The sequence below is a fragment of the Cololabis saira genome, chromosome 23 (assembly GCF_033807715.1).
Source record: "Cololabis saira isolate AMF1-May2022 chromosome 23, fColSai1.1, whole genome shotgun sequence".
In the NCBI taxonomy this organism is placed as follows: Eukaryota; Metazoa; Chordata; class Actinopteri; order Beloniformes; family Belonidae; genus Cololabis; species Cololabis saira.
The window spans coordinates 4,198,133-4,225,607 of NC_084609.1; the positions used below are offsets into that span (position 1 = coordinate 4,198,133).

Consider the following 27,475-nt stretch of genomic DNA (forward strand, 5'->3'; position numbering starts at 1 on the left):
AGTCAAAATTTTGAGAAAAAAGTCGAAATGTTGAGATTAAAATAGGAAAGGAAAAAGGAAGAAAAGAGAAAAACGAAAAAAAAAAATAAAAAAGGAAAAAAGAAGAAAAAAAAGAGGTAAAAAAGGAGAAAAAAAAGGAAAAAAGAGGTCAAACATATTTGAAAAAGCTCCAGGAGCCACTAGGGCTGCGCTAAAGAGCCGCATGCGGCTCTAGAGCCGCGGGTTGCCGATCCCTGCACCATGGCCGTGACATCTGTAACCCTGGAGGAGCTGAAGGATGTGGATGGGGATGGAAAGCTCACGGATCTCAAGTCAGACTATAACTCAACCCTCAAAAAATGGATCGACAAATAACCACAAGTACAAGGTGCAGGTTGACAAGTGGGTGTTTACAACTTTTTTATTGTTTAGTATTGTATACATGTGTCTGTCCAATGCTGAGGTGGAGAAAGGGAGTTTTCTTCCCCTAATCTGCTGTTAGCAAGCACTGCACATTTCAATCTCAATCGTCCAAATAGTCAGGAATATATAGGATAATCCAATTTTCACCCTCAATGGTCTCATGCGTCTGTTGCTGTTCTGCTAGGAAAATTACTTTGGGACTGATCAATTCAGGTCATATTCAGCATGTACAAATCTAATGCATTTAAATGTGTGCATGCTCACAGAGAAATCAGACTTGCAGTCGGCTGCGTATTCAGGGAGCTGAAACCTGCTGATCTAATAAGATTGGTTCCTGTGTCAATAATTCATGACTCTCTGGTCAATTCCGGGTATCCTATTCCACTCAGAGTGTCTTCGTGTCTGATTGGGTCTTAATGAGAGCTTTTTATAATTAAAATTAATTTGATGGGACGGTATCTGCTGCTCCCGCCGACCGCAGAACCGAATCTATCCCACAGCTGACAACAAATTGCATAAATAAATTATAGTATAAATAAATTCAAGTCTAAATTGAGCTTAATCAATTATTAAAAGGCGTCACCATGGCACACAATGAGTCTTAATACTCTTGATTTTAATGAATTCACATCTGTCAGCGCTGGCATGACAGCAGCTCTCTGCAGTGGCATGATGAACATAAATTGTGCAGAATATTATTTGTCTCTCAAACTTGAGCAATGTAGGTGTCCTTAAAATATAACTGAAATGTTGGAAAATTGGAAGACTTTTCAAAGTTTATTTCTGAAATGTGATACAATCTGCACCTTTAACTCAAGCTAGAGCAAAGGTTAGTTTCAAGGCAACACTGAGCTAATGTAATACCAACCATTATATATTCACCGAATATATACACATATGTTATTACACTGTAGTTAAGGAACATGATTTTCAGCCTGCATATATTTACTCAGATTCGTAGCTCTTTTACTTTTTTGTTTTCACTCTGACAGGTTTTTCTTTTATTTACTTCAGTCTTGTCTTTCTTGCCCTTTGTCGACATATTTAGACCAAAGGTGCCCTTTAAAAATAGCAGACTAAAACCTAACCAGTATTTGAAAACAACCTCTCATGACTTGACCTTTTTTGAGGGAAAAAAACCTTGATAGGATTTTCTTCTGTTCAATTAAATCTTGATTTGTCAGCTTCTGAAAGAGCCAGAAACACGAAATGTAAAGCACACGAGAGTTTAAATGATCAGTCTCGCTTCTCTGTTTGTGTCTTTGCATCGGAATTAAAGGTCAAGTTGGTCATATGTGTGAGAATAATCGCATATGAAGTGCACTCACACCGGATCAGGTTTGAAAAAAGAAAATCCTACAAATTTTGTTCCACGTCTATAAAAAAAAACAAAAAAGAGAGAAAAAAAGACAGGTAAAATAAATGGAATTCGCTTTGATCTTTGATCAATTTTTTTTTTTAGCCTGATGTATGTAAGATGTAAGAGGTTTTAATATAATATACATTTAACAAGGTCCTTAAATAGTTCAATCCTACTAATTTACAACTTTTGTTGTGTTAATCTACAAAAATCTTCACGTTTTTTACACAGAAATATTTCATGGTTTAAATAGTTTAATTAATTCCAACAAAGTTCAATGCATTTTCTAGCTTTTAAGAGTTCATTATAATTAATTTATATCCCAATTTGTAATCCAGTTTATTCCAATTCATAATCCAATTAAAATTGAATGTAACACATATTTATAAAAAAAAAAACCTAAAAGAACCCTAAAAGGCTGCATTGAATCTTGAATTTAGAGCAATCCCCCATTCTGAGCAGGCACTAGGCGACAGTGGGGAGTAAGAAAAAGAAAAAACCTGGGTAACGGGGCTGAAAAAGCTGCCATCAGTGAACTTTATGAAAAATAAAAGTTCAAAGCCTAATCTTAAAGATAGTGAGTGTTTGCTTCTTGAACGCTAACTGGGAGTAAGTTCCACGAAAAAGGAGCCCGATAACTTCAGGCCCTGGTTCCCATTTTACTTTAGGAAACTTTTGGAATCACAAGTCTGCAGTTTGAGATGGAAGCGGTGTAATGAGATGATATGGAACCATAAGTACCTTAAGATAAGAGGAAGCTTAAGGGCTTTATATGAGATGAGAAGTATTTAAAATGCAATCCTGAATTTAATACAAAGCCAATAACCCAACCAAGATTGGGGAATTGTGATCTTTCCTGCTAATCCTCATCAGAGCTCTGGCTGTAGCATTGTGGACCAGCTGGAGAAAGTTGAGAGTAATTTTAGTACGATGTACTTACAAGGAATAACAGATCTTGAAGTGACAAATGCATGGACTCGTTTTCCTGCGTCTCTTTGAGATACAATTTTCCTTTATTCTTTTATTTACTTTATTATTATTATTACAATATTATGAAGGAGAGTGAAGGCTGTTATGCAAACCTATTTTATGTGTGATTTACAGGAAAAATTATGGACAAAAATAACTCTAGTTGTACTACATGCCAAGACAATGGGGACATGGCAACTTCTAAAGTGCTCAAGTCCTAAGAAATATTGGGGGATGAGCATTTAACTTTATATATATATATATATATATGGATAGATAGATAGATGTGAGGGAAAGAGGTTCCTCACCTGAATACATTAGATGAGCAAAGAGAGATCTTCTCCAAAGAATCTAAAGTATTAACTTATTATAGCCCAACTGCACTTTATAGGTTGAGTTAAACTTCCTGCTGTTACATGTGCACTTTATTTGTTTGTTTTTTTTTTTTTTTATCCCCGTTTTGATCCCACTTAGGAGAAGGGGATATTTTTTGAGCCTTTTATTTTCCTCCAAATGAGGTTAGACATAGTTACATGGAAAATTTAACTGACCAATGCACTTCTTGTACGATGTTTGTGATGCATATGGTTCATTGTTTTACATTGAGCTGCTTAAAAGAACAATTAATCTTAATTTAGTCTTCACAAATGTAAAGTGGGGGGCTATATTGTGTTTGTATTTATGAAGGAATGTTACATTCAGGTCAGAAGCTTTTTTTGTGGAAAGTTGAATAAACACTGGCATAAAGCAAGCATATTTGCCCTTCCTCATGTTGTTAACAGTATTAAAAACATACAAAAAAATACCTAAACGTAATTTAGAACAGCAAAAAGTGTGTGAATAAATGTGCAAGTTAACTATGGACAACATGCGATTAATCGCGATTAAAAAAAATCGATTCATATGTCTAAAGATCGATTTTTTGTATTTATTTATTTATTATTTTTTTTTTCTTTTATTTATTTATTTTTTTTTTTTTCATCATTACATTACAACTTTTGGTTATTTTTTTTGTTTATCCCCAAAAAAGGAATGTTTTGTTGGACACGAGAATAACTGGTGCCATGTTTTTGCCTTTAAATATGTTTAAAGGTATGAAAACATTAAAGTGTTAGGTTATAATTGCATAAATTGTCTATATTTCATTACTTTATATACTGTCTTGGGGTTACATTTGCAAAAAATGCTAAAAACCAAATGCTCAAAAATTAAAAACCAAAATAGACCGAAAATGGAACAAAAAAAAATAAATAAATAAATAAATAAAATATATATATATATATACATACATAATGATATTTGCAGACAGAGATAGAAACCCCTTGTAAATTAGAGACTAGCATCGCTCCTGTGTGAGGTTTTCCTCGCCGGTCCCGTCTCCTCACAGCCAAAAGTGGCTCCGATATCCAGCGGTCTCGGCGGACGCAGAAGTGTGTTAAAGAAGGCATCACAAGTTCATTCTTTCCCCGCCTAAACCTCGGCGTGGCTGGAATTCATCACAGGATCAGACCTTTTCTCATCAAACCCAGGAAAGTGTAGCTAATGCAATTTCACTAAGTCAGTGCCTGACTTGATTAGATGTGGGCTGGAGAGTGCATGGTTAGACACCACAGGGGTCTCCACGGGTGTCACCGTGTGTGGGAGGATATTTAAACATGTGGTGTCTGTAGTTCTGCCTGAGCTGCTTTTATTGACTTCCTGTAACATCTTTTACTTTGTAAATGTGTGTATTTAAAGCAATTCTACCACATGGGTGTATTTGACAGTATTTCTACCTGTTTGTCCTTGGCCTTGACTCATGAATATTTATTTTAACTCAGATTTGTGGCATGTGTGTTGCAGACGGAGCGGTGGCCCCTCGAGGGGGATTTAAGGCAGATTTGTCCACATTAGAATGTGCCATTTTTTATTTATTTTTCTTGCCCAGATTTCAGTTGCCATCCCACTGAGCACCGATCCTTCCTCTGCACCCTCGTGACTAATCTTGGATCACACTACATCTCTGGAGACACGAATCCACATACACACTTATCCAGCTTACACTAACAAATACTGAATGACTCCAAAGAAAAATCATCACACAAAGCTCTCAAAAACCAATTCAAACTTGGACACACTGTTGAGAAAAGGCTGGTTTGGTGGCATTCTGACCTGAAACCGAAGCCTCTGTCACATGGAGACAACTGTGAAAAATGCCATGCATATTAATATGGCCCTGGTTAATATTCATCAGTGCCACGGCCCGTTGGCAGCTGGTCCCAGGCCCATTTGGATCAATGGGGTCTCTGCCTCGCGCCTTTGTCTGACACAGATGCAGATGTTTAGAGCATGAAATTAAATTGGTCACCATCAATAGCTGTTTGTGTGTGTGTGTGTGTGTGTGTGTGTGTAGTTTTCATTTTTCTGCTGGTGGCATGTGTGTGACATTGACTACGTTTACATGCAGTCAAAAGTCTGGTTATTGCTAATATTCCGGTTACTGAAACATTCAGAATATTCCGTTTACATGGTGATTAATCATTCAGGATATCTGGATCAAACCAGCGACGCACGGAGAACGTGATGACGCAATTACCGTCATTTCCGCTTCTTCTTCCTGTATCCAAATTCAAAACAAATGCTGCTTCGCGCAGCTTCTTGTAAATCTCGCTATCCCGTTACTTTCTACCGTCTACAAATGCCAAAATGTTCATATCCTTCATTACATTTATGAAGTGATTAGTCTCCTCCTGGTCTTGTGTTTCTCCGTGTTTATAAGAACTTCCTGGACTCAAAAGACCAGGATTCCTTGCGAACAGAGCATGTGCAGAAAACAAATTCATGTTCCGTTTAGGGCTGGGTATCGATTCAAATGTCAAGAATCGATTCGATTCCGATTATTAATATTCAGAATCGATTATCAAGGTTTGATTCGATTCCGATATTGATTTGGGTTAGTGTTATTAAAACTGTTTTTTGAGCTGTTGCCTGAATTATATGACTGTAAAATAACTAGTGAAATAATAATTTCACAATAATTTTTGTGAAATAACTAAGAAATAAATAACTCAAACAGGCCTTTCAATATCCATTTAAAGTGCAAAAAGAAAGAAATTGCAACAGTTCATGCAGTAAACAAATCATTTTAGCTTATCTAATTTATTCTGTCACCACGCACACATATTGCCATGAAGCACCTGGCATTTTTCAGAAGTGTCATGACAAACTGTGTGTCCAACTACTGGGATTAAAGTTCACCTGGCGAAAATGATGAAAAAAAAATAAAATCGATCTTTAGACATAAGAATCAATTTTTAGGAATTAATATGAGAATCGATTTGGAATCGGAAAATCGATTTTTTTCAACACAGGCCTAGTTCCGTTTGATTGGGATTTCCGTTAGGCGTTTACATGACCGAATATTCAGGGTTTAAAAGGAGTAACCCAGGGGTCATATTAGGGCTGGGCGATATGGACCAAAAGTCATATCTCGATATTTTCTAGCTGAATGGCGATACTCGATATATATTGATATTTTTTCTGTGCCTTAATTGGGGTTTCCCCCAAAGCATTATAGCATAGCATCTCTGTTAGCATCTCTGTTAGCTTCATTTTTTTCTGAGGCAAACGCTTAAAAAAACAGTCAGTTTTAATACAAAGCCTCGTGCCAAATGTCACACAGGTTCCTTTATTAACAGAGGTCTGCACAATATCAAAATGTATAAAACAAATGAAATAAAAATAAACTGCCTGCATATATAGAATAAAAATGCTTCTTGAATAAAATAAAACAAATATCCCTTTCCTGCATAACAATTGAATTAAAATACACGTACAATTAATACAATGTAGACAGTAACAGGCAGACTTTTCCACTGAGGTTGACAGTTGTGCAAATAAAACATTTGTGCAAATCTCAAATAAAACATTCAAGTCAATTTGTCACAATATTATCTATATCAAAATCATAAAAAAAGAAAAAAAAAATCTTTTTTTTTTAAAAATCGATATAAACGATATTGTTTCATACCATATCGCGTTTGAAAATATATCGATATATATTCAAATCTCGATATATATCGCCCAGCCTTAGGTCATATTCGGGTTTTTAAAAACCCGAATATGAGCAAATTCGGGTTATTCAAAGGGGTTATTGGTGTTTACATGGCCGTGAAAATTTGGGTTATTGCCAATATTCGGGTTTTAAAAGGGTTATTGATGCATGGAAACGCAGTCAGTCTGACATGAGGGAAGTTTTCCGGTTGTAAGTTGGTGACGGCAAAAGTGAAAACCTCATCCGGCTCCGCTTACATCTGCTGATCAGCGAGTGAGGAGGAGAACAGGGGAGGATAAGATGGAGCAATGGGGATGAACAAGAAATTGCGTTGGCGGCAGCTTTGTTTAGAAGCTTGTAATTGAAGCTTAACCGAATTGGAACCGAGGCGAGGATGAATGGAGAGTGAGATGGAGAAAGACAAAGTTTGAGTGAATTACAGCTCATCTTTGTCTCGTCTTAGCAACGAGACGCCGGGTTTTACTGACCAGGAAAAATTTCACGGCAACAGATTAGAATCGGAAGAGGTTTGATGCAAAAGTACGGGACGGATTTGAAAGCTTTTGCTTGTTATTTCAGCGAAGTAACAGAGCGTGTTGTCTCCCACACGTCACAAATGAAACTTGTTCCATTAGAAATGTATTTAAGGACCTGGCACGGGGAACAATGGGCTGATATGCATTTGAATGCAAGGCTGCGAAGGCCGCGCGACAAACGCAGAGCCGGCTTTCACGCGACGGCGAGGTGTCTTTGTATTAAAGCACATGAGCTGCGCAAGGCCATATTCTACATGGAAATGAAACAGAAGGATACTGTTGAATGAGGCTTTGTGTCAAGCTGAAAGCCATTTCAACACACACACATGTACACACAAAACTACTCATTTCTGAAACACCTTCTTCGCGTTTGATGATGAAGACAAAAATATGAGCCCGATCACAATGAATTTGTTCATGCATTTGGTGTAAATCAAAAAAGTAACAATGAATTTCATTCAGTTCGCCCCCTCCCCACTTAATTAATGTCTTGTTGCAGCGATGTTGGCGCTATACAACAAAAGAGTCTGCTTTTTCTTTTGTTCTTACACACCAGCTCATTTATTCCCTGTGAAACTACGTAAACATGTGGCTCTGTTCTGCGTGCACGTGCAGCGTTCTTTGAAATATAAAGGAGGGCGTGCCCGCAAACAATCCTTCCCCTCGGGCAGTTCGCCACGTTGACAACAAGTGGCAGTGTGTTCTCTATCAATTCTATCGATTACTTCAGGATGACTGAAGGTAATGAGCTTTGGTGTTCTGTCGCTCCCCTGTGATCTCACCTTCTCCCCCGTCTGCAGCGCCGTCTCTCACCCCGGGGATGTTGCATGGCAATGATTTTCTGATTAACCCCGTTAGGTGTTGGGATCACCCACGCAGTGACGCAGAGGCATGAAGGGGTGGGGACATGTGGGATAAACTCGTGACGGAGAGCCAGCTTGATTGAGTGATGTTTTTATTACGGCTGTTGGTATATTACTTTTATGATTGATTATTTTAATATTTTGAGTCATTCCTGCGCAGCAACCAGAGCTAATCGCTATGACAACAAGAGCACAAGTGGAAAGAGTTATCCAGATGATTATTAGGGATGTGCTTCTCTCCCTTACCCGTTGATTCTGCATGGTTTTAAAACATTCAAGGATTTTACATTGTTTAATAAAAAGGATTAGATTTGATTTGTGGTGATTAGATTTTACATTGTCTGGTAGTTGGATATTCATGTTCCACTGTAAACGGGGGGAAAAAGATATTAAGAATGTGGTTAGTTGTGGTTGTTTCAAAATAGATGCAGTATGTTTAATAAAGAGAGATAATAAAAAGAGTATTTTTGGTACTGATTAGTAAGTGATTTTGCATGATTTATAACTCAGATTGCTTTCTGTCACATTCAGTGAATATCGCCCCCCTACCTGATGGTTGCCCATCTACTGAAGAGTATTAGGTCAGGCAGGAGAAAAATAAAAAATAATATTTTAGAGGAGGAAGATTTTTTTTTCATTATGCACTTCGAGAAAAAAGTCGAAATGTCGAGAATAATGTTGAAATATAATTTTGAGAAAAAAAATCGAAATGTCGAGATTAATGTTGAAATACAATTTTGTGAATAAAGTCGAAATTTTGTGAATAAAGTCGAAATTTCGAGAATAATGTTGAAATACATTTTAGCTTTTTTCTCGAAATTGTACTTCAACATTAATCTCGACATTTCAACTTTTTTCTCGACATTTCGGCTTTTTTCTTGAAATTGTACTTCAACATTAATCTCAACATTTCGACTTTTTTCTCGACATTTCAACTTTTTTCTCCAAGTGCATAATGAAAAAAAAATCTTCCTCCTCTAAAAGACTATTTTTATTTTTCTCCTGCCTGGCCCTAATACTCTATAATAAAAGATATTAAGAATGTGGTTAGTTAGGTTGTTTCAAAATAGATGCAGTATGTTTAATAAAAAGAGATAATAGAGTATTTTTGGTACTGATTAGTAAGTGATTTTGCATGATTTATAACTTTCAGTGACTATTGCCCCCCTACCTGATGGTTGCCCATCAACGGAAGAGTATTAGGGTCAGGCAGGATAAAAATAATATTTTAGAGGAGGAAGATTTTTTTTTCATTATGCACTTCGAGAAAAAAGTCGAAATGTCGAGAATAATGTTGAAATACAATTTTGAGAAAAAAAATCGAAATGTCGAGATTAATGTTGAAATACAATTTTGTGAATAAAGTCGAAATTTTGTGAATAAAGTCGAAATTTCGAGAATAATGTTGAAATACATTTTAGCTTTTTTCTCGAAATTGTACTTCAACATTAATCTCGACATTTCAACTTTTTTCTCGACATTTCAACTTTTTTCTCCAAGTGCATAATGAAAAAAAAATCTTCCTCCTCTAAAATACTATTTTTATTTTTCTCCTGCCTGGCCCTAATACTCTTCCGTAAAAGATATTAAGAATGTGGTTAGTTAGGTTGTTTCAAAATAGATGCAGTATGTTTAATAAAAAGAGATAATAAAAAGAGTATTTTTGCTACTGATTAGTAAGTGATTTTGCATGATTTATAACTCAGATTGCTTTCTGTCACATTCAGTGAATATCGCCCCCCTACCTGATGGTTGCCCATCACATGAGGACACTAAAAAGAAATAAAAACCCTGGCTGCATGAATTGAAGACAGTGGGGACAGACTTGATGTCCATCATCCAGAAATGACATACTCTGTATTTAACAGCATCGTAAGAGCTTACCGGTAACTCTTTTGCAGAAAAGGATAAACAAAGAGCATTAACCATTAGCTATACTCTTTTAAAATCTGCATCACTAACATCCGAATGAAGAGTTTGGTCACATACCGGTTTATTTTAATTTTATTTTCTTTAATTTAATGGAAACAGGCAATAACATACACATGTACACTGACAAACAGACAAAAACTAGACCAAAATCCTGACAAAAACAACAGAACAAAACAAAAGCCTAATAAAAGAAAAACAAACAAACAGGACTGAAAACAAATAGGCTGTAAATAGACAAAAAAATTATATTATAATTATACATTTACTCAAAACTTATTTTTTTTTTTCCATTTTCTGTTATGCATTTCTACTTTGTCATGATTTATCGCGACAATTTTTTCCAAAATAAATTGGCTTCGCACTTTAGTTAGAAAAAAAAAACTAATTCAAATTCCTTTTTGATTGAGCCTTAAATATATATATTTTCCCTAAAATAATAATTGTATTTACAATCTGTGGGCAATTTGCATCAAGTACTCCCTACAAAATATTTAGCGTATGATTTATAGATTCCTTCTCTCTGTTGGTCAGTGAATAAACGTAATCACGTTAACAAACTTTTTAAGTTTGTTAATTCCAGTTCCTCTTTACAATCTTAATACTTATGTGCTGTCCAAACAATGCTGAGCAGTCCTTGTAAGATGAACAAAGTAGAAGAGATGTTGACAGAAATCAATAAAAAAACCATGTCCCACTCGTCACATTATACAATAACATGTGAACCAAAAGCATTTGCGTTGCAGTCGCCTCCTTTTAAAGCCTGAAAGGTAATGACGCATTATTGATCGGCATGTTCACCTCTACATGTCTCATCAGAATCCACTGGACTACCATGACCATGTATATTAGCACTGAATTGTGTCTTGTAGCACCTGATTTGCATTTCCAGAGGATTTAAAAGGTGAATTCCTTGTGAGGAAGTGAGTGCTGAAGAGAGATGCACAGAAAAGCCGTAACAATGCAGCCCGCAGTAATATTTTCATTGCAGAAGATTTAATTTTTACTCTCCTTTTTACCTGTCCTCGCCCTGAGCCTTGACTCGCCTTGAGCTTGAAGAAATAATAACAACGCTGATTCCTCCGTTGGTCAATTTTCAAATAATTATCTGTGTTGTGGCTCATTTCCTGCGTGTGCTTTGTTGATAAAATGTGACTTTAGAGACCAGTTGGGCGACTGAGTTACTGTCAGCAGCACACGGCCTTCCGTCTTTGATGGATCACATAATTTGATCAAGTAAATCACTTTAAGACTCTTAATTACAAATCCGGTGAGTCCTGTTACCTGAAAAAAAACAACAATCAGCTTACTTTCAGAAATCACAAGTAAAAGGTGAGAATCGACATTGTGAGTTTGGAGGTTTAAACTAATAAAAAGGTTTCTATTTCTTCATTTCAGTTCATTTGTGGTGTTTTTCTAGCAATGTCAGGGTTTTTTGTGGCTTTTTCAAAGCGTGGCCGGGGTTTTAATAATAATGCGGCCAGAACAACAGCAGTATTATTATTCTAATATGTCTTTGTGTTTATATGCGGTATTCAGTCCTGTTTCTTGTCTTGCAGGTGGTGCTGACGACAACCTGATCGAAGGAGGGGAAATGAAGTTTGTTTGTAAACCAGGAGCGAGAAACATCACTGTTATCTTCCAGCCACTTCTCAGGTACAGAGTTCTTCCAGGTTGTGTTTGTATGTCGTTTTCCATTTTATGCATTTAAAAAAAAAAAACTGGTATCAATGAGGCCTCAAAGGATTCACAAAACATTCAACACATTTCAAATTTTCACGCAGTCTACATTTGTTGTCATTATTTAACAGTAAAGAAAAAAGTTGAAACTCAAGTTGTTATTGGCAACAAAAACAATAGATCGCTGTGTTTGTGCCTAAACGTTATTAAGAGTTGATAACTGACAGAAGAGTGTGTGTGTGTGTGTCAGAGCTGGGTAGAGTAGCCAAAAATTGTACTCAAGTAAAAGTACTGTTACTTCAGAATAATATGACTCAAGTAGAAGTAAAAAGTAGTCATCCAAATAATTACTTGAGTAAAAGTAAAAAAGTACTCAAGTACTGAGTAACTGTTGAGTAACGTCTGATTTATTTTTTTTAACAACCATTCAAACAGACAAAAGTACAAAATAATCATCTTCAGGCAAATTAAATCAATAAAATAATAAAATAAAAAATAGCTTAAATTAAAATAATCTTAAAGTAAATTCAAGTACTTTAATAAATAATAAAATAAATACAATAATAACAGAATAAAAAAATAAATTAAGCACAAGTAGCACAAAATTTCAAGCCTTTGTACTTTTCTTTTTTAACCAGGCAGAACTAGAACAAACATGAACTCATAGAAACTCTGTGTGTGTTTGAGTCTGTGTAAATGTGACAAAACATGCAAAAACAAACATTTTTCCCAAAGAATCACCCAGTGATGTCATGAGATTGACGCGTACGTGGATAAAAGGGATAAAAGAAAAGTAACAGCTCAACGTAGCCTAATGTAGCGGAGTAAGAGGAACAGTTTCTTCTTCACAAATCTACTCAAGTAAAAGTAAAACGTATAGTGATTCAAAACTACTCCTAAAAGTACAAAATATCCCAAAACGTACTCAAGGAAATGTAACGGAGTAAATGTAACTCGTTACTACCCACCTCTGGTCGTGTGTGCACGTGTGTGTGAAGCGTCTCTTGTGTCATTGTGGCCCGGCAGCCAGGGATTAGTCCGTCCCCATCAGACGTATGACGTGACTCAATACTGCACTAATAAAATGTAAAACTAAGTGTATTATACAGTCTTTTAGTGACTACACATTGATTTCAGCCTTTTTAATGTCCGGTACGACGTGATAAATCAAAAAATTGATTTAATATAATGTATCTTAAGTTCAAAATGTTTGTCTGATAAGATCCAGAAATGGGATCAAGTGCCACCCTCACTTTTGTTTCCTTTCCGATGCTACTATTACGAAGGGCTGTCTTTCTGATAACATTCTGTACGTCTGGTAGTTTTCTGATCAGTGCCGTCGTCCGAGAGGAGAAGAGAAAATCTAATAGTAAAACAGTTTAATTGAATTTGTGTTCAGACAGTGATACATTACCTTTTTATGATCCATTACGTCAAGGATGCTTCCTCTAAACTGAATGCATCTCTAGAATGTTATATCATGCTGCACGCATCCTTAACATTCAGTATAATGAGGGAAATGTGCATTTTTGACACTTACATTTGCTATAAACTTGCAGGTTAACATGTTTTGGTCGTATTTTAAATACAGAGAAATAGCTATGGACTGGCCATCTATTTATTTATTTAAAAAGTGTAAAGAAAAATGTAAAAAGTCAAAATGGACAGTACAAATAGAGCCAGGTGAGCATTAGTGTTTTGTTCAAGTACAGGACTGTCTCAGAAAATTAGAGTATTGTGATTTTCTGTAATGCAATTACAAAAACAAAATTGTCATACATTCTGGATTCATTACAAATCAACTGAAATATTGCAAGCCTTTTATTATTTTAATATTGCTGATCATGGTTTACAGCTTAAGAAAACTCAAATATCCTATCTCAAAAAATTAGAATATTCTGGGAATCTTAATCTTAAACTGTAAACCATAATCAGCAATATTAAAATAATAAAAGGCTTGCAATATTTCAGTTGATTTGTAATGAATCCAGAATGTATGACATTTTTGTTTTTTTAATTGCATCACAGAAAATAAAGAACTTTATCACAATATTCAAATTTTCTGAGACAGTCCTGTATACTACAAGCTAAATGATGTACATATAAATATACCAACCATAAAGTTTTGCACCAAGAAGTAAACATTTAAATCAGATTTGAGTCCATGAAGAGAGTTAAGATAAATTGCATTTCATCTAACAACAGATTTACATCTCCTTTATCTTTTGCAATGCCAATCTAAATTTAGCATAATTGATTTAAAAGCCTTAGAAGGAAATGTTTGGTAAAGACAGACCGTGTTTGCATGTACAGCAGTGCTGCACAATGTCTTGTTTCTGCACCCTAGACAGTAAAATGTCTATAGTCTCCTGGCGTATGTGGGCATGTCGAGACAAATCAACTCAAACATGACGTGATACAACTTCTTTCTGTTATACGAGAGAAAAACTCGACTATCGTCGATGGTTGTAGGAGAAGCCTGTCTAGAAATGACAAGATTGAATCAAATATAAAGGCTTCTGGAACAATTTTTATATTACTTAAATCTAAGACTATAAAAAACTGATACTTTTCTTCTTTTTTTGGTTTTTATTTCTTTTTTATGACCCATCTTACTTCAATAATCGGCAGGAGTCTTGAGAGAGTCACATTGGTCCAGGAATGGGTAATTCATCGTAAATGAATCAAAACAGACATTCAGGACCTAAAGCTGACATAATTTTGTCCTCGTCCGTCATAATTATAATTATTTTCTTTAATTCTGTCATTACCTTCAACAGTGTCTGTGCTCATGTACTGTTCCCTTAAAAACTGCATGTGTCGTCACACGACTTTGGATTTTGTGAAGATGACAGAACAAAGAGAAGTGAAAAGCTAACACGGTAACCAAAGGTTAACAGCGCCAGTCTGTCACCTGCTGCACAATCATGTCACCTCTTCAACACTTCATGGCTCAAAAACGGAGAGAATGTGTTTAGAGCGACCCCATATTCATTCTGTAGTGAATTACAACCTTTTTTTTTCTTTATTAGCTCCCCAAACATTATTTTTTACATTATTTTAACATAATACAAACTGTTTTCCCAATGATTATGCAGCCATTCACCTTCTTTGTTTCCTCTGATTTGCAGTTTATTGTTTTACAACTCTTTTCTTACTCATAGATGTTTATTTTTTATTTTTTATAGTTTATAGTTTTAGTTGGATCCCCATTAGCTACAGCAAAACTGCAGCTATTCTTCCTGGGGTCCGACACATAATATATACTACATTACAAAAAAATTAAAAGCAAAGCTAAAGAGTTAGCGTGTAAAAAAAGAAAAGAAAAACAGAAAATAAAGAAAAAAATAAAAAGTATTTCCGTTTAACATTTAGATATAAATAAAAACATATTCACACATTTATAACATCAACAAATTCAAACCATTTCATTTTTCATTTTTCATTTCATTTTTTATTCTTTATTTCATTCAAAAAAACAAAACAATATGGCAGTATATATATATATATATATATATATATATATATATATATATATATATATATATATATATATATATATATATATATATATATATATATATATAATTACTATCTACATTATTTATTTATTAATTTAATAATAATTAAACAAGTTTGATATATATCTATTCAGGAGATGTTTCTTTACTAACAATTTGAATTATTTTATGTTAATAGTTTGCTTAAAGTGTTCCATACAGACAAACTATGGTAAAAGAAGGGTGATTTACACCCTTCTTTTACCATAGTTTGTCTTTATTTTTGCCAGTGAAAAGTTACCGTTAGTTGGCGTTAGATGTTGACACTCCAGAAACATCACTGCCACCTCACTATTTACATTCATGAAATTGGACATGACTACACTTTGGGATGCAGGCAAACATTCCAGTTTCATGGGTTTTGTTTTAGACTGAGCCGAAATATTCCAGAAAAACAGTCCAGAGACTCAGACACAGTCTGTTTTGGAGAGAATGGTCGGGTGAATAATTCCATGTCTGTCCTTGCAGGTGGTACATGTTTATGTCCCTCTTCCTGAGGCTTTGGCCTTCAGCCTCTGTTCCTCTTTGCTGAGCACTTTCCTCTGTCTGACACACACTGACATCCGGTCCCTATTTGCTCCTGTTCTTTGCCAAGCCAAGAAAAAAAAAACTAAAACGGTGACTCACTTTCTGCGTACTTCTCCCATCTTGTCTGTAATGGTTCATATCAATCAAAGTAAACTGCCTAGAACACAGGACTTTTCTGCGGCGCTCCCTCCCCTCCACCTGGGCTCTTTAGGAGTCTCGTGCCAGTGGAGCACTGTTGCTTGCAGATGGTTTTCTAATGGCAAAGATCTGGCACTCCTCTGATGGATGGCTACACCTCCTGCAGCCAGCCATGCAGCTCGTGACAGCTTTAATGACAAAAGCGATTGGGGGTTGCGGCACTGGAAATCAGTGTCGGTGCGTGGGAGATGAAACCAAGGGGTTTTAATGTCTGATTGCAGATGTGTTTCTGTTGTTTTCTAACCCATTACATTAAGTTACTTCATGCTTTTGTTCTGTTTACTGGTAAAAAAAGAACAACCAAATCTGAAAGTTTTGAAATGCTGCAAGTAGTTTGCATGCAATTAGGAATACTACATCATTCACCCACACTGAAAAAAATACATCTAAGCGCATGTAAATATAACATATTTAAATCTGTGATATTAACAATTAAAAGTTTTTTTGCTTTACATGAATACATCTAGTTTTGAACTTAATCTGCATTTGTTTTAAAAACAAGACATTGTGCATTTTTTCCTTAACAAGCTGTATTTATGTAAAATTTACTTTTCCTTTAACAATTGTAATCTATTGGGCAGATTGACCAACGTTTAGATGAAAAATGCTTTATTTGTTTAAATAGAACACCACAAATTAAGGCAACTTTTTCGCATGAGATTTTTATGTAGATCAAGAAACACTAGTCTTTGTATAAACTACTTCATTTTTAGTATGTACAAAATTAATTTGAAAGTAAAGTCAACTTAATTTTTGCAAGTAAAGTCAACTTAATTTTTTTCTTTCTTTTTTCCTTTTTTTCTTTTTTTCCTTTTTTCCTTTTTTCCTTTTTTTCTCTTTTTTTCTTATTTTTTTCCTTTTTTTCTCTTTCCCTTTTTTTTCTTTTTTCTTTTTTTCTTTTTAAAGTCAACTTAATTTTGACAAATAAAGTAAACTTTACTGCAAAATGTATTATTTACATACAAAAGACTAGTCTTTCTTGATCTACATAATAATCTCATTGCCTTAATTTTTTTAAGTACATCAAGCACAATATTTGTATCAGTGCAGGTGAGAAGTAAGAGGATTTGTTTCCCAGAGATATCCTACCCCTCTTATAATAAGCGTTTTCTCACTTGTCCTAGTCGTATAATGCTAAGCAAAGCCAGGATCAAGTGTATTGTTTGGTCAACTGTTATGGGACAGTTTTATTTGTGCATGAACAAACCTGGGAGTTGCTCTATTCAGATTAAAATGCGGTAGGGGACTTGCAACATTCATATGAACACCAGGATAAGTTGCGGGGACTACTTTACTTGGAGAATGCGGGATATCAGCACCTTTTCCCGTGAGCTTCAAATCCTTGTCTAATCCCAGTGAGTTGTCTGTGGTCTCGGCGTAAATATCCACAGCACTGTCAGCCCAGGGCTCCACCAAAGCTGAAAATACACCTGGTTACTTACTATGCATTAGAAAGAAACGCGTGTCTGGCTGTCACAGAGCGACGAGACGAGGATTGCATTCTCGCACGTCTTATCTGGTAGATGTTTGAACGATAACGTGTCTCCTGGTGCTGGAAGGCCTCGGCATCCCTCACACAGCCAGAGGGAACTAAAGAGAAGCAGACTGGGCCACTTTGATCACAAACCTCGTCTGGCCACAGGCCGGGACATGGGCGAGTGTCACGAGAAGGAAGTACGGTGCACTCGTTGGGTTTACTCATGGTTCATCGTTGTCTCCAGTCAGAGGTGGGTAGAGTAGTCAAAAATTGTACTCAAGTAAAAGTACTGTTACTTCAGAATAATATGACTCAAGTAGAAGTAAAAAGTAGTCATCCAAATAATTACTTGAGTAAAAGTAAAAAAGTACTTGGTGAAAAAAACTACTCAAGTACTGAGTAACTGTTGAGTAACGTATGATTTATTTTTTTAACACAACCATTCAAACAGACAAAAGTACAAAATAATCATCTTCAGGCAAATTAAATCAATAAAATAATAACATAAATTAAAATGAATAAAAAAAAACATAGCTTAAATTAAAATAATAGAATAAATTCAAGTACTTTAATAAATAATAAAATTATAACAGAATAAAAAAAAAATAATTAAGCACAAGTAGCACAAATTTTCCAGCCTTTGTACTTTTCTTTTTTAACCAGGCAGAACTAGAACAAACATGAACTCATAGAAACTCTGTGTTTGTTTGAGTCTGTGTAAATGTGACAAAACATGCAAAAACAAACATTTTTCCCAAAGAATCACTCAGTGATGTCATGAGATTGACGTGTACGTGGATAAAAGGGATAAAAGAAAAATAACAGCTCAACGTAGCCTAATGTAGCGGAGTAAGAGGAACAGTTTCTTCTTCACAAATCTACTCAAGTAAAAGTAAAAAGTATAGTGATTCAAAACTACTCCTAAAAGTACAACATTTCCCAAAACTTACTCAAGTAAATGTAACTCGTTACTAGTACCCACCTCTGGCTCCAGTTGTCTCTTCGAGAAAATTTGTCTATGTAGGGAATGCATTGATGTCACTTCCCCACTGGACCCCCTTACTCACACTGAGTGGCAAAAACGGCTGCAACTAGTGGAGAAGACGGGATAACAGCCGATTATTGGCTTAAATTAAAGTCAGTTGGACTTGACAGTGACCCGTACAGTTACCCCAAGAACCAGTGGTCCATGGACATTAATATTTGGTACAGTTACCAAGAACCAGTGGTCCATGGACATTAATATTTGGTACAGTTACCAAGAACCAGTGGTCCATGGACATTAATATTTGGTACAGTTACCAAGAACCAGTGGTCCATGGACATTAATATTTGGTACAGTTACCAAGAACCAGTGGTCCATGGACATTCATATTTGGTACAGTTACCCCAAGAACCAGTGGTCCATGGACATTAATATTTGGTACAGTTACCAAGAACCAGTGGTCCATGGACATTAATATTTGGTACAGTTACCCCAAGAACCAGTGGTCCATGGACATTAATATTTGGTACAGTTACCAAGAACCAGTGGTCCATGGACATTAATATTTGGTACAGTTACCACAAGAACCAGTGGTCCATGGACATTAATATTTGGTACAGTTACCAAGAACCAGTGGTCCATGGACATTAATATTTGGTACAGTTACCAAGAACCAGTGATCCATGGACATTAATATTTGGTACAGTTACCAAGAACCAGTGGTCCATGGACATTAATATTTGGCCACGAATCCAGTTTCCTGATATTTATATGTACTTAATTTCTACGCCGGGGAAATACACGAAGCAAAGCTTGAAGGCTTACAAAAGTCTTGACGCTTGGTCTGACTTCAAGGCAGGATTTGTTGTAGAAAGTGATGAGGACACCGAACTTTATGATTTGACCGTTTAACGTTAGCTACCCAAAAATCCTACATTACCTGATACAAAATGGGAACCACAAATCCACGTTTCGGTGTCTGGAATCCAGTTGTTTCTGTGAATTGCAGTGATCCATTTGTCTCTCTTAAGCTTATTTTTCGTCAGTCTGTAAAACGATAACTCTGATTTCTTGCTAAATCTATGAGTACAGTCGATCGCACAACAGCTCTTTCCCATTTTAGATGTTTTCAAGTTGCTCAAACTGGAAGTTTACGCTGCCACTCAGTCTTTCTGACACTCAAGGGACGTACAGTAACCTGCATCTGTGACGTCATGCACATTCCCTCCAGAGCATGTGAGCGGAGCGGAGCGTGAGCGAGCGGCGGAGCGGAGCGGCGAATTTTGAAAGGAGCGCAGAGCGGGATTTTTTTTTCTAGGATGATTGGCTGGAGCGGGGCGTCATCCCGCTCCAGTTTCGCTCCGTTACCCCACATATCACGGCCCCGATGCGTGTCCAAACATATCCCACCTCTCCACAAACTACCTGTTACCTTTCTTCTTTTCCAGTCCTATCTCTGAACCGTAGTTGGGAGAGCTGGTATTTTAATTCGGTCTCTGGCTCGTAACCGGCGTTAGGAGTCCGGGGAAAGTGAAGGGAAAAAAGGACGGAGGAAAAATGCTGTCCGTGCAACCTCGCACATTTATTACAAACATGTAATAAGAGCAAACAAAACGCGTGAGGGCCGACGACTGAAACTAACGGAGGACACACTGAAAAGTAACTGAACACGTGTACCGGTCTTCCACACGCGCACACCTGCATCTCCCTCTCTCTCCTCCGCTGCACCCACACGTCTCACACACACACACCCGAACACACAGTGAATGAAACATTGTTTCGGGAAAGGTTAATAAACAAAAGTGTATTAAACCAGATAATTCCATTAGGTGAAATTATTTTCTTATTTTTTCTTGTCAGTAAATATCTATTTTTTGGACTTTAAAACTATGTCGGCTCTGCGTAATTGTTCCTCTCGGCTCCGTGACTGGCTGCAAGGAACGTAACTTTGCTGAGTCTCTCTCTCTCTCTCTCATCCACCTCTGGTTAGATCTAAGGCTTCAGGTAAACATGTGCATTTTATATGCATGCAAACATTTTTGGAGCGGAGCGTGGAGCGCTGCGCGGAGCGGAGCGGGTTGCAGTGTTACTGGAGCGCGGAGCGGTTATGGCTGGAGCGGCATTTTGCGACTTTGAGGGCGGAGCGGAGCGGTAACAACCTTTGTGAGCGAGGAGCGGAAATACTCGCCGCTCCACTCCGCTCACATGCTCTGATTCCCTCTCTTTCTTTATGTTAAGTTAGATGTTCTGAGTGCAGTTGTTTTCCTCCCATCATATTTGTGTTGCATGTTTCAGCAGGGTGAGGGCTTGGTGAGTCTGCGATGCAAAGTGCTGGTCTGGATTGTAAAGTGCATGTCTTCAACGTGGCGAACACAAACATTGGGCAGAAGGGAGTGTTTTTGCTTGTAGCAGCCAGTTTACTTCATCTTTTGAGGTTCTCTGCTGACATTTTGGTGATGCATCCCTTGTTCTGGATGAATTTGGCATTTTGAAAAAAAAAGATTCAGCAAGTCCTTGATGTCTTCTTATTAACGGTCCAGGAACGGCCGCATGTCTGCAAGCCCAGAGTGAGCTCAGAGATTTAAAGTTACTGACCACTACCATTGTTTTAGAGTTAGAATAAAAGAACAAGCAAAAATTAACAAGATTTAACATCGTTTTGAAGAACTTGCTACTATTAGACTACAAAGTTCTGTTTTAATTCCACAATTTAACACCTGTTTTTTTTTCCAGAAGTGAATATTCATATATAGACAGTAAGTATATGTTAATTGTACATGGAAGCCGTGTGGTGTTGCCTCCCTGCAGCTCAGCCCCAGCAGAGCTGTTAGATACAGTATATCTGATGCAACATATGCTTTGTGCATTGTCCCTGCGAAATGAGCATAAAAGCAAGTGAAAGAGAATGAAAGAAAAAAGCAGCAGTTGAGCGCAGCCCTCCTGAGGCAGGTACACCCATAAATCACCTCAGACCTGTTGTTTAGTGTCGACTGTAAGTGTCATGAGAGAGCTGCATCTCCTGCATCATCAGCTCTTTTCTTTCCTGGAAGTCGCTACCTTGTTGAACTGCTGCCATCAACTTATATGACCGTGGTTAGTATGTGTGTGTGTGTGTGTTTGTGTGTGTCCAAAAACCTGCAGAAAGAAAATACAAAGTTAAATTAAAGCTGCAAGCAGCGATGAACGGGACCTCGCGCATGCAATTTTCACCAATTGAGGTCAAGGACTCAAAACCAAGTCTGATGACACCACCCATGACTGTATATGTCAAACCATTCAGAAGTCATAGCAGAAAATAGGGACAACCAATCAGAAAAAGGGGCGGGGCTAGTTTTCACCAATTATGGTCAAGGACTCAATACCGAGTCCGATGACACCACCCACGACTCTCTATGTCAAACCATTCAAAAGTTATAGCAGAATCACATGTCGACCAATCAGCTACTAGTATCACTTCCTGTTTAGCGTTGAAGTTTGACGCGGCGCCACGGCCGCGCCATTTCACGAAAACTCACGGTTTTGATAACTTTTCATGGTTAACGTCTTTTGTGTCTCCTGAGCGAGTTTTATGTCGAACAGACGATCCTGCTAGGAGGAGTTCGTTAAAGTACGACACCTGAAAATGGCATAAAATTGCGCCAAAATGACACAATTAATTAAAAATGGCCGACTTCCTGTTGGGTTTCGGCCATGGCGCCAAGAGACTTTTCTTTAAGTTGCGACATGATACAGGTGTGTACCGACTTCCGTGCATGTACGTCAAACCGTATTGTGGGGCTTGAGGCACAAAGTTTTTTAGGGGGCGCTGTTGAGCCGTTAGGCCACGCCCCTTTTTGACACTATTAGGATACGTAATTTTTCGCCAAATGGGACGTGCGTGCCAAGTTTCACAACTTTTCGAGTAAGTTATGCGCCTCAAAAATGCAATTGTTTTCGGATAAAATTATAAAAATAATAGTCGTACCGATTTCAATAGGGCTTCGCAAAAGCCTTGCTGGTGCTCGGGCCCTAATAAAAACTCTTCAACTGATGATGTTCATGATGATGCATCCTTTATTTTCTCCTTTAATGTTTAACAAGAGAAACTACATTGAAAGCACTTCTTTATATCAGCCATCTTGCTTGAATAACGACAATATCACTATATAACAAGTTATTCTCATTGTGTGTATTTTTCTGAGAAATGTATCATCTTAAGTTCAAGGCACAGACAAAAAGTGGCATCCCACATTTCTTTTGGACTGAGTTAATGCATACAAGTCACCTACAAAAGCAAGAGAGGCGAGAGCAAAGAGAGAGCAAAGAAATGTGTCCTGGACTTTGACTAATCTCTAAACAGATTGTGTGAGAGAGCTCAAGGCTGCAGCGCTGCAGCAGGTGGCTTTTTTGTATTAGACATCATAAGATTCAGTACTGTTCAGTACAACCAACCGATTGTTGTGCTTTTCCCTGCAAGCGACATTCACAACGGTAACCTGGAACAGGCTTTTGAGTTCAGACGGCTTTATGCAACAAATGTACTTGTGTTGACCGTGAAAGTAAAGCCATCAGTCTTATAACAAACATTATTATCTGTCTGACACAACAGCAACAATTTTAAATTCATAGTGGTAACACAGGAGATTAATAATGGACAAGACTTAGATATTTCTTTTATTTTTAGAGGAAAAATATGATGCATGAACTTGGTACCCAGGTACAGATTGGCCACGTTTTCAGCAAAATAGTTGCAGTTTGTTGAGACAGTTCTGTCATAAACATATTGATTCCTTTTGACAAAGTCCTTTATTGCATTTTTATCAATTCCACCAATTTAATAATACTTTATTTATCCCTGGAGGATGCTGCGATATACTGTAGGCCACATTTTTCTTAGATTAATTCACAGAACACTATATTTTTGCATATCTGGATTTTGCAGCAGGTTTTCTGTGACGTTTTCACTTGAATTGATGGATGAGGCCTTTTTTGGAAACAAACTGTAACAGTTGATGCACAGAGAATATTCTATATGCTCTACTTTCTAAAGTACGACGGAGTATTAGGGCCAAACTAAGACAAAAAACGAATAGGAAATTTACGAGAATAAAGTCATAATGTTGCGAGAACAAAGTCGTGATAGAATAAAGTCGTAATATTATGAGAATAAAGTCGTAACATTACGAGAATAAAGTCGTAACATTACGAGAATAAAGTCGTAACATTACGAGAATAAAGTCGTAATATTAGGAGAATAAAGTCGTAACATTACGAGAATAAAGTCGTAACATTACGAGAATAAAGTCGTAACATTACGAGAATAAAGTCGTAACATTACGAGAATAAAGTCGTAACATTACGAGAATAAAGTCGTAATATTAGGAGAATAAAGTCGTAACATTACGAGAATAAAGTCGTAATATTAGGAGACTAAAGTCGTAACATTACGAGAATAAAGTCATAATATTATATTACAAGAATAAAGTCGTAATATTACAAGAATAAAGTTGTAATTTATGAGAATAAAGTCGTAATATTACGAGAATAAAGTCGTAATATTATGAGAATAAAGTCGTAATATTATGAGGATATAATTTATGAGAACTCTAACAGGAAGAGCATCTTCTCCCTGTGTTAAAATGAGGAATATTGAGCATCTTGTGCAGTTATATTTATAATACATGTATATTTAATATTACGACTTTATTCTTGTAATATTACAACTTTATTCTCAAAATATTACGACTTTATTCTCGTAATTTTACGACTTTATCCTCATATTATTATGACTTTATTCTCGTAATTTCCTTTTTTTTTTTCTTAGTTTGGCCCTAATACTCCATCGTACTAAAGTGTATGGTAATTTGTAAGTTTATTAAAGCATCAGATTCGCCTCCGTTAACTCTTAACCTGAAGTTAGTTCAACTTTCAGTGTCCATGCCTGGTGAAAAAGGGACCATAACTCTTTTCTTTAGCTTGGAGTCCATGCAGGAAGCACAAAGAGAAGGACAATAGGACAAGCGATAGAAAATGGATAGAGGAAGATGAAAGGTGGAGGACGGAGGGGCTGAGTCTCCCACCGTCGTAGCCTGTGGTGAAAATGACACACACCATGATTCTGCACTAATTTCACATATTCATTAAGTTCCCCCCTGAGCTGCACTTAAAGATGGAGACATAAAGGAGAAACCGAGTATCTTTAAGGAAGTTTTTATCAGGCTTTTTCTCAAGATGAAGGTGAAAAATATTCATTTCGTGCTTGTATTCATCTGCCAGTCGTACAACAATAGTTTGTCATTTCCTGCTACTTGCATTGCTCTTTGTGACTTGAAAAGGACTGGTGTTGGAGTCTCCAGTCTCACTTTATTTATGTACACTGAGAGTGTAGTTAAATTTTCACAACAGCATCAAACAACACTGTGAAACTTTAAATTATGATGTTCAATAAGCCTTTTTCTTTCCTTGTTTTTCCACTTTCCTATTGATATTCAACTGAATATGCAATTTATTTAAGCTCATTGAAAATTGCAAGTATTACACTTGAAGACGCGATGTGGTGAACACACATTCCTGTCTGTTTAAGAAGAATATTGTGGGGTGTTTATTTAGTTTTAGGGACAGACCGCTCTCATAAACAGTTAGACCAGTGGTGTCAAACTAATTTTGCTTGGCGGGCCGGATTTGACCAATTTTTTTCTCGCGGGCCGCACGCTCAAAATAACAAAAACGGTGCGAAAGATTTTTTTCTAATTCTTTTTTTTTTTTTTTACTATTGTTATCTAATCCAATATCAGTTTAGTTAATTTTAAAGGAAATATGCACTTTGTTTACACTCTAATTATGTAAAATATTCAGGAAGATTCAGGATCTTTTCTTGAAATTTCTCATTTCTTTCAAATTATGTAAGATACTTTTAATATCATTTTACAAAGATAAACAGAAACAAGTATGTTTTTTTTAATATTTTTCTTTTTTATAGGAAATGTAATTAAAAGCAAAATCTTTCTTATTACATCCGAGTGTTTCTTTGTGGTTTAGAGATTTTTCCAGTACAATTAAAGGAGCATGAGGCAGGATTGAGGCAGAATTTATGAAAAAAATTCGTACACGTTTTAATTTTTCTAGTAATAATGTCAGATGAAGCGTTCCAAACCAAAAAGAATGAGCCCTCTACCGTATCTCTCCGTTGCCTTGAACAGGCTGTGTGCTGCAAAATGTGCTGCAATTCGGTCCCGAATTTCCCGCGCTGTCCTGCGGATGTGACGTCACATGACGCTGCATGCGCGTTCTCCCCGTTCTCCCGTGCCGGCTTCGCTGTTGGCTGCAGTACCCCCAACGGCCGTCGTGGTGAAGGGTGGCGCTAGAGAGTCTCATTTCTTAAAAGGAGCCTCAAGCTCCTTTAAGTGTATTTATTTTTAAAAATTGGCACGGATATTTACGCCAGTGTGCCGAAAAAGTCAGCACTTCTCTTTTAACTGTTTTACTTTGTCACTATCCTCGTATTCAAAACTGAAATTCTCCAAATAAATATCTTCTATCATGTTTTTTAGCAGTGATATTTTTCCTGCGAAAATATATAATAGTAGTCAGTTAATAAAAATAAACGACCGTCTACAAAGAAATAAAATCGGCAAATGCATTCTAGAAAACTAAAAAAAATTGAAAACTGCTCTCTTTGTGGAATAACGATGGATTTGTAGAAGAAATATATTATTGGATATGCTGCGATTTATGGCAATTATTTATGCCTTCCTTTTTAGTACATTAACATTTCATTTTTTTGCATTGGAAACTTCTCACGGGCCGCACATTTGACACCCCTGAGTTAGACAATAATGTGCAGGTTGCTACGGTATAAAGCGGATGCGTCACTGACGGTGTTTCTGTCAGACTATTCACCAAAAAAAGAATATGACAACATTTGTTGAGCCACAGATATAGCAGTTGTGGTTATTATATCCTAGTAACGGTGTCTTCCTGTATTTTGAGTTATTGTTAACCAACAGTGATCAGACGGAAGGCTTGTTTTATTAACTTCTCCCAGAAACACGGATTGTTAGATCAAAAAAGTCAAAGCTGAAATGATTTTGTGACGCGGCTGTTTGAAGCTGCCCTGGTATGACTCATTTAAAACACCCCAATTTCCTCCACAGTTCACCAAATAATGGCAAAGCAGTTTGATGTTGGACTTTAACCTTAATTTAGTCAGACAACCACTTCTTCATTACTTTTACAGAAATATCTGTCATCACCCTCAGAGAGATGCCGGTGTCATTAAAAAGAAGCCGCCTGCATGCTCTTCTTTACTCGTTCTCATGTCCCTGTCACTGCTTTCTTTTTTAAATCTTTCTAAAGCAGTATTTTTGCTTTTAACCAGCATCAAGAAAGGGAGGATTTTACCTAAGAAAGGTCAAATTAAGTGAAAATGAGAAGTGTGAACAGGAAATGTTAGATAATAAGAGACGACCATGACAAAAAAAGAAGCCAGTGAGATGCGAGTATAATTTAAGACCTGGGAAATTTTAAATCTATTCAATAACTCTTATCAAAAATAGCTGCTAACTGTCTGGCTGGTTGGATGTTGTATTTGCATTTAAGGGAGTGCAAAGTTCTGCTAAGAAACTGAAGTCCAACAGAAACCACGGGAAGTTTTCTAAGTTTTCTAAAACGATTACTGATACGGTAAAACAACGTAAAGGTATTCACGAGGTGCTTGTTCTAAAGATCCACTCTTTTTGACTAGATAGTGGTTTTACTCCAACTCTGTTGTCCTTAAATAAGTCTAATTTGAAATAGTAACACAAGTGATATTTATGCTTTTTAAAATGGCAACCTGACATTCAAAGTTAAGTTCACTCAGAATTAAATGCAAAGATGTTGAGTTTTAAGTTTAAATGTCAGCGTTTTATTATTAAAAAAAAGCAAACCCACAGTCATCTGGATAAAGCAGGCAGAACTGTGTGGATCATGTTCTTT

General features: G+C 36.6%; 1 protein-coding gene across 1 annotated transcript in view; it reads left to right on the top strand.

The window, feature by feature from the left end:
- exoc4 (exocyst complex component 4) overlaps positions 1 to 27,475 on the top strand; it is a 280,178-nt gene that overhangs the window by 91,687 nt on the left and 161,016 nt on the right. The window contains exon 11 of the mRNA XM_061715202.1: positions 11,652 to 11,748. Coding sequence (XP_061571186.1) covers positions 11,652 to 11,748 — 97 coding nt within the window. The remainder of the gene's footprint in view (positions 1 to 11,651; positions 11,749 to 27,475) is intronic.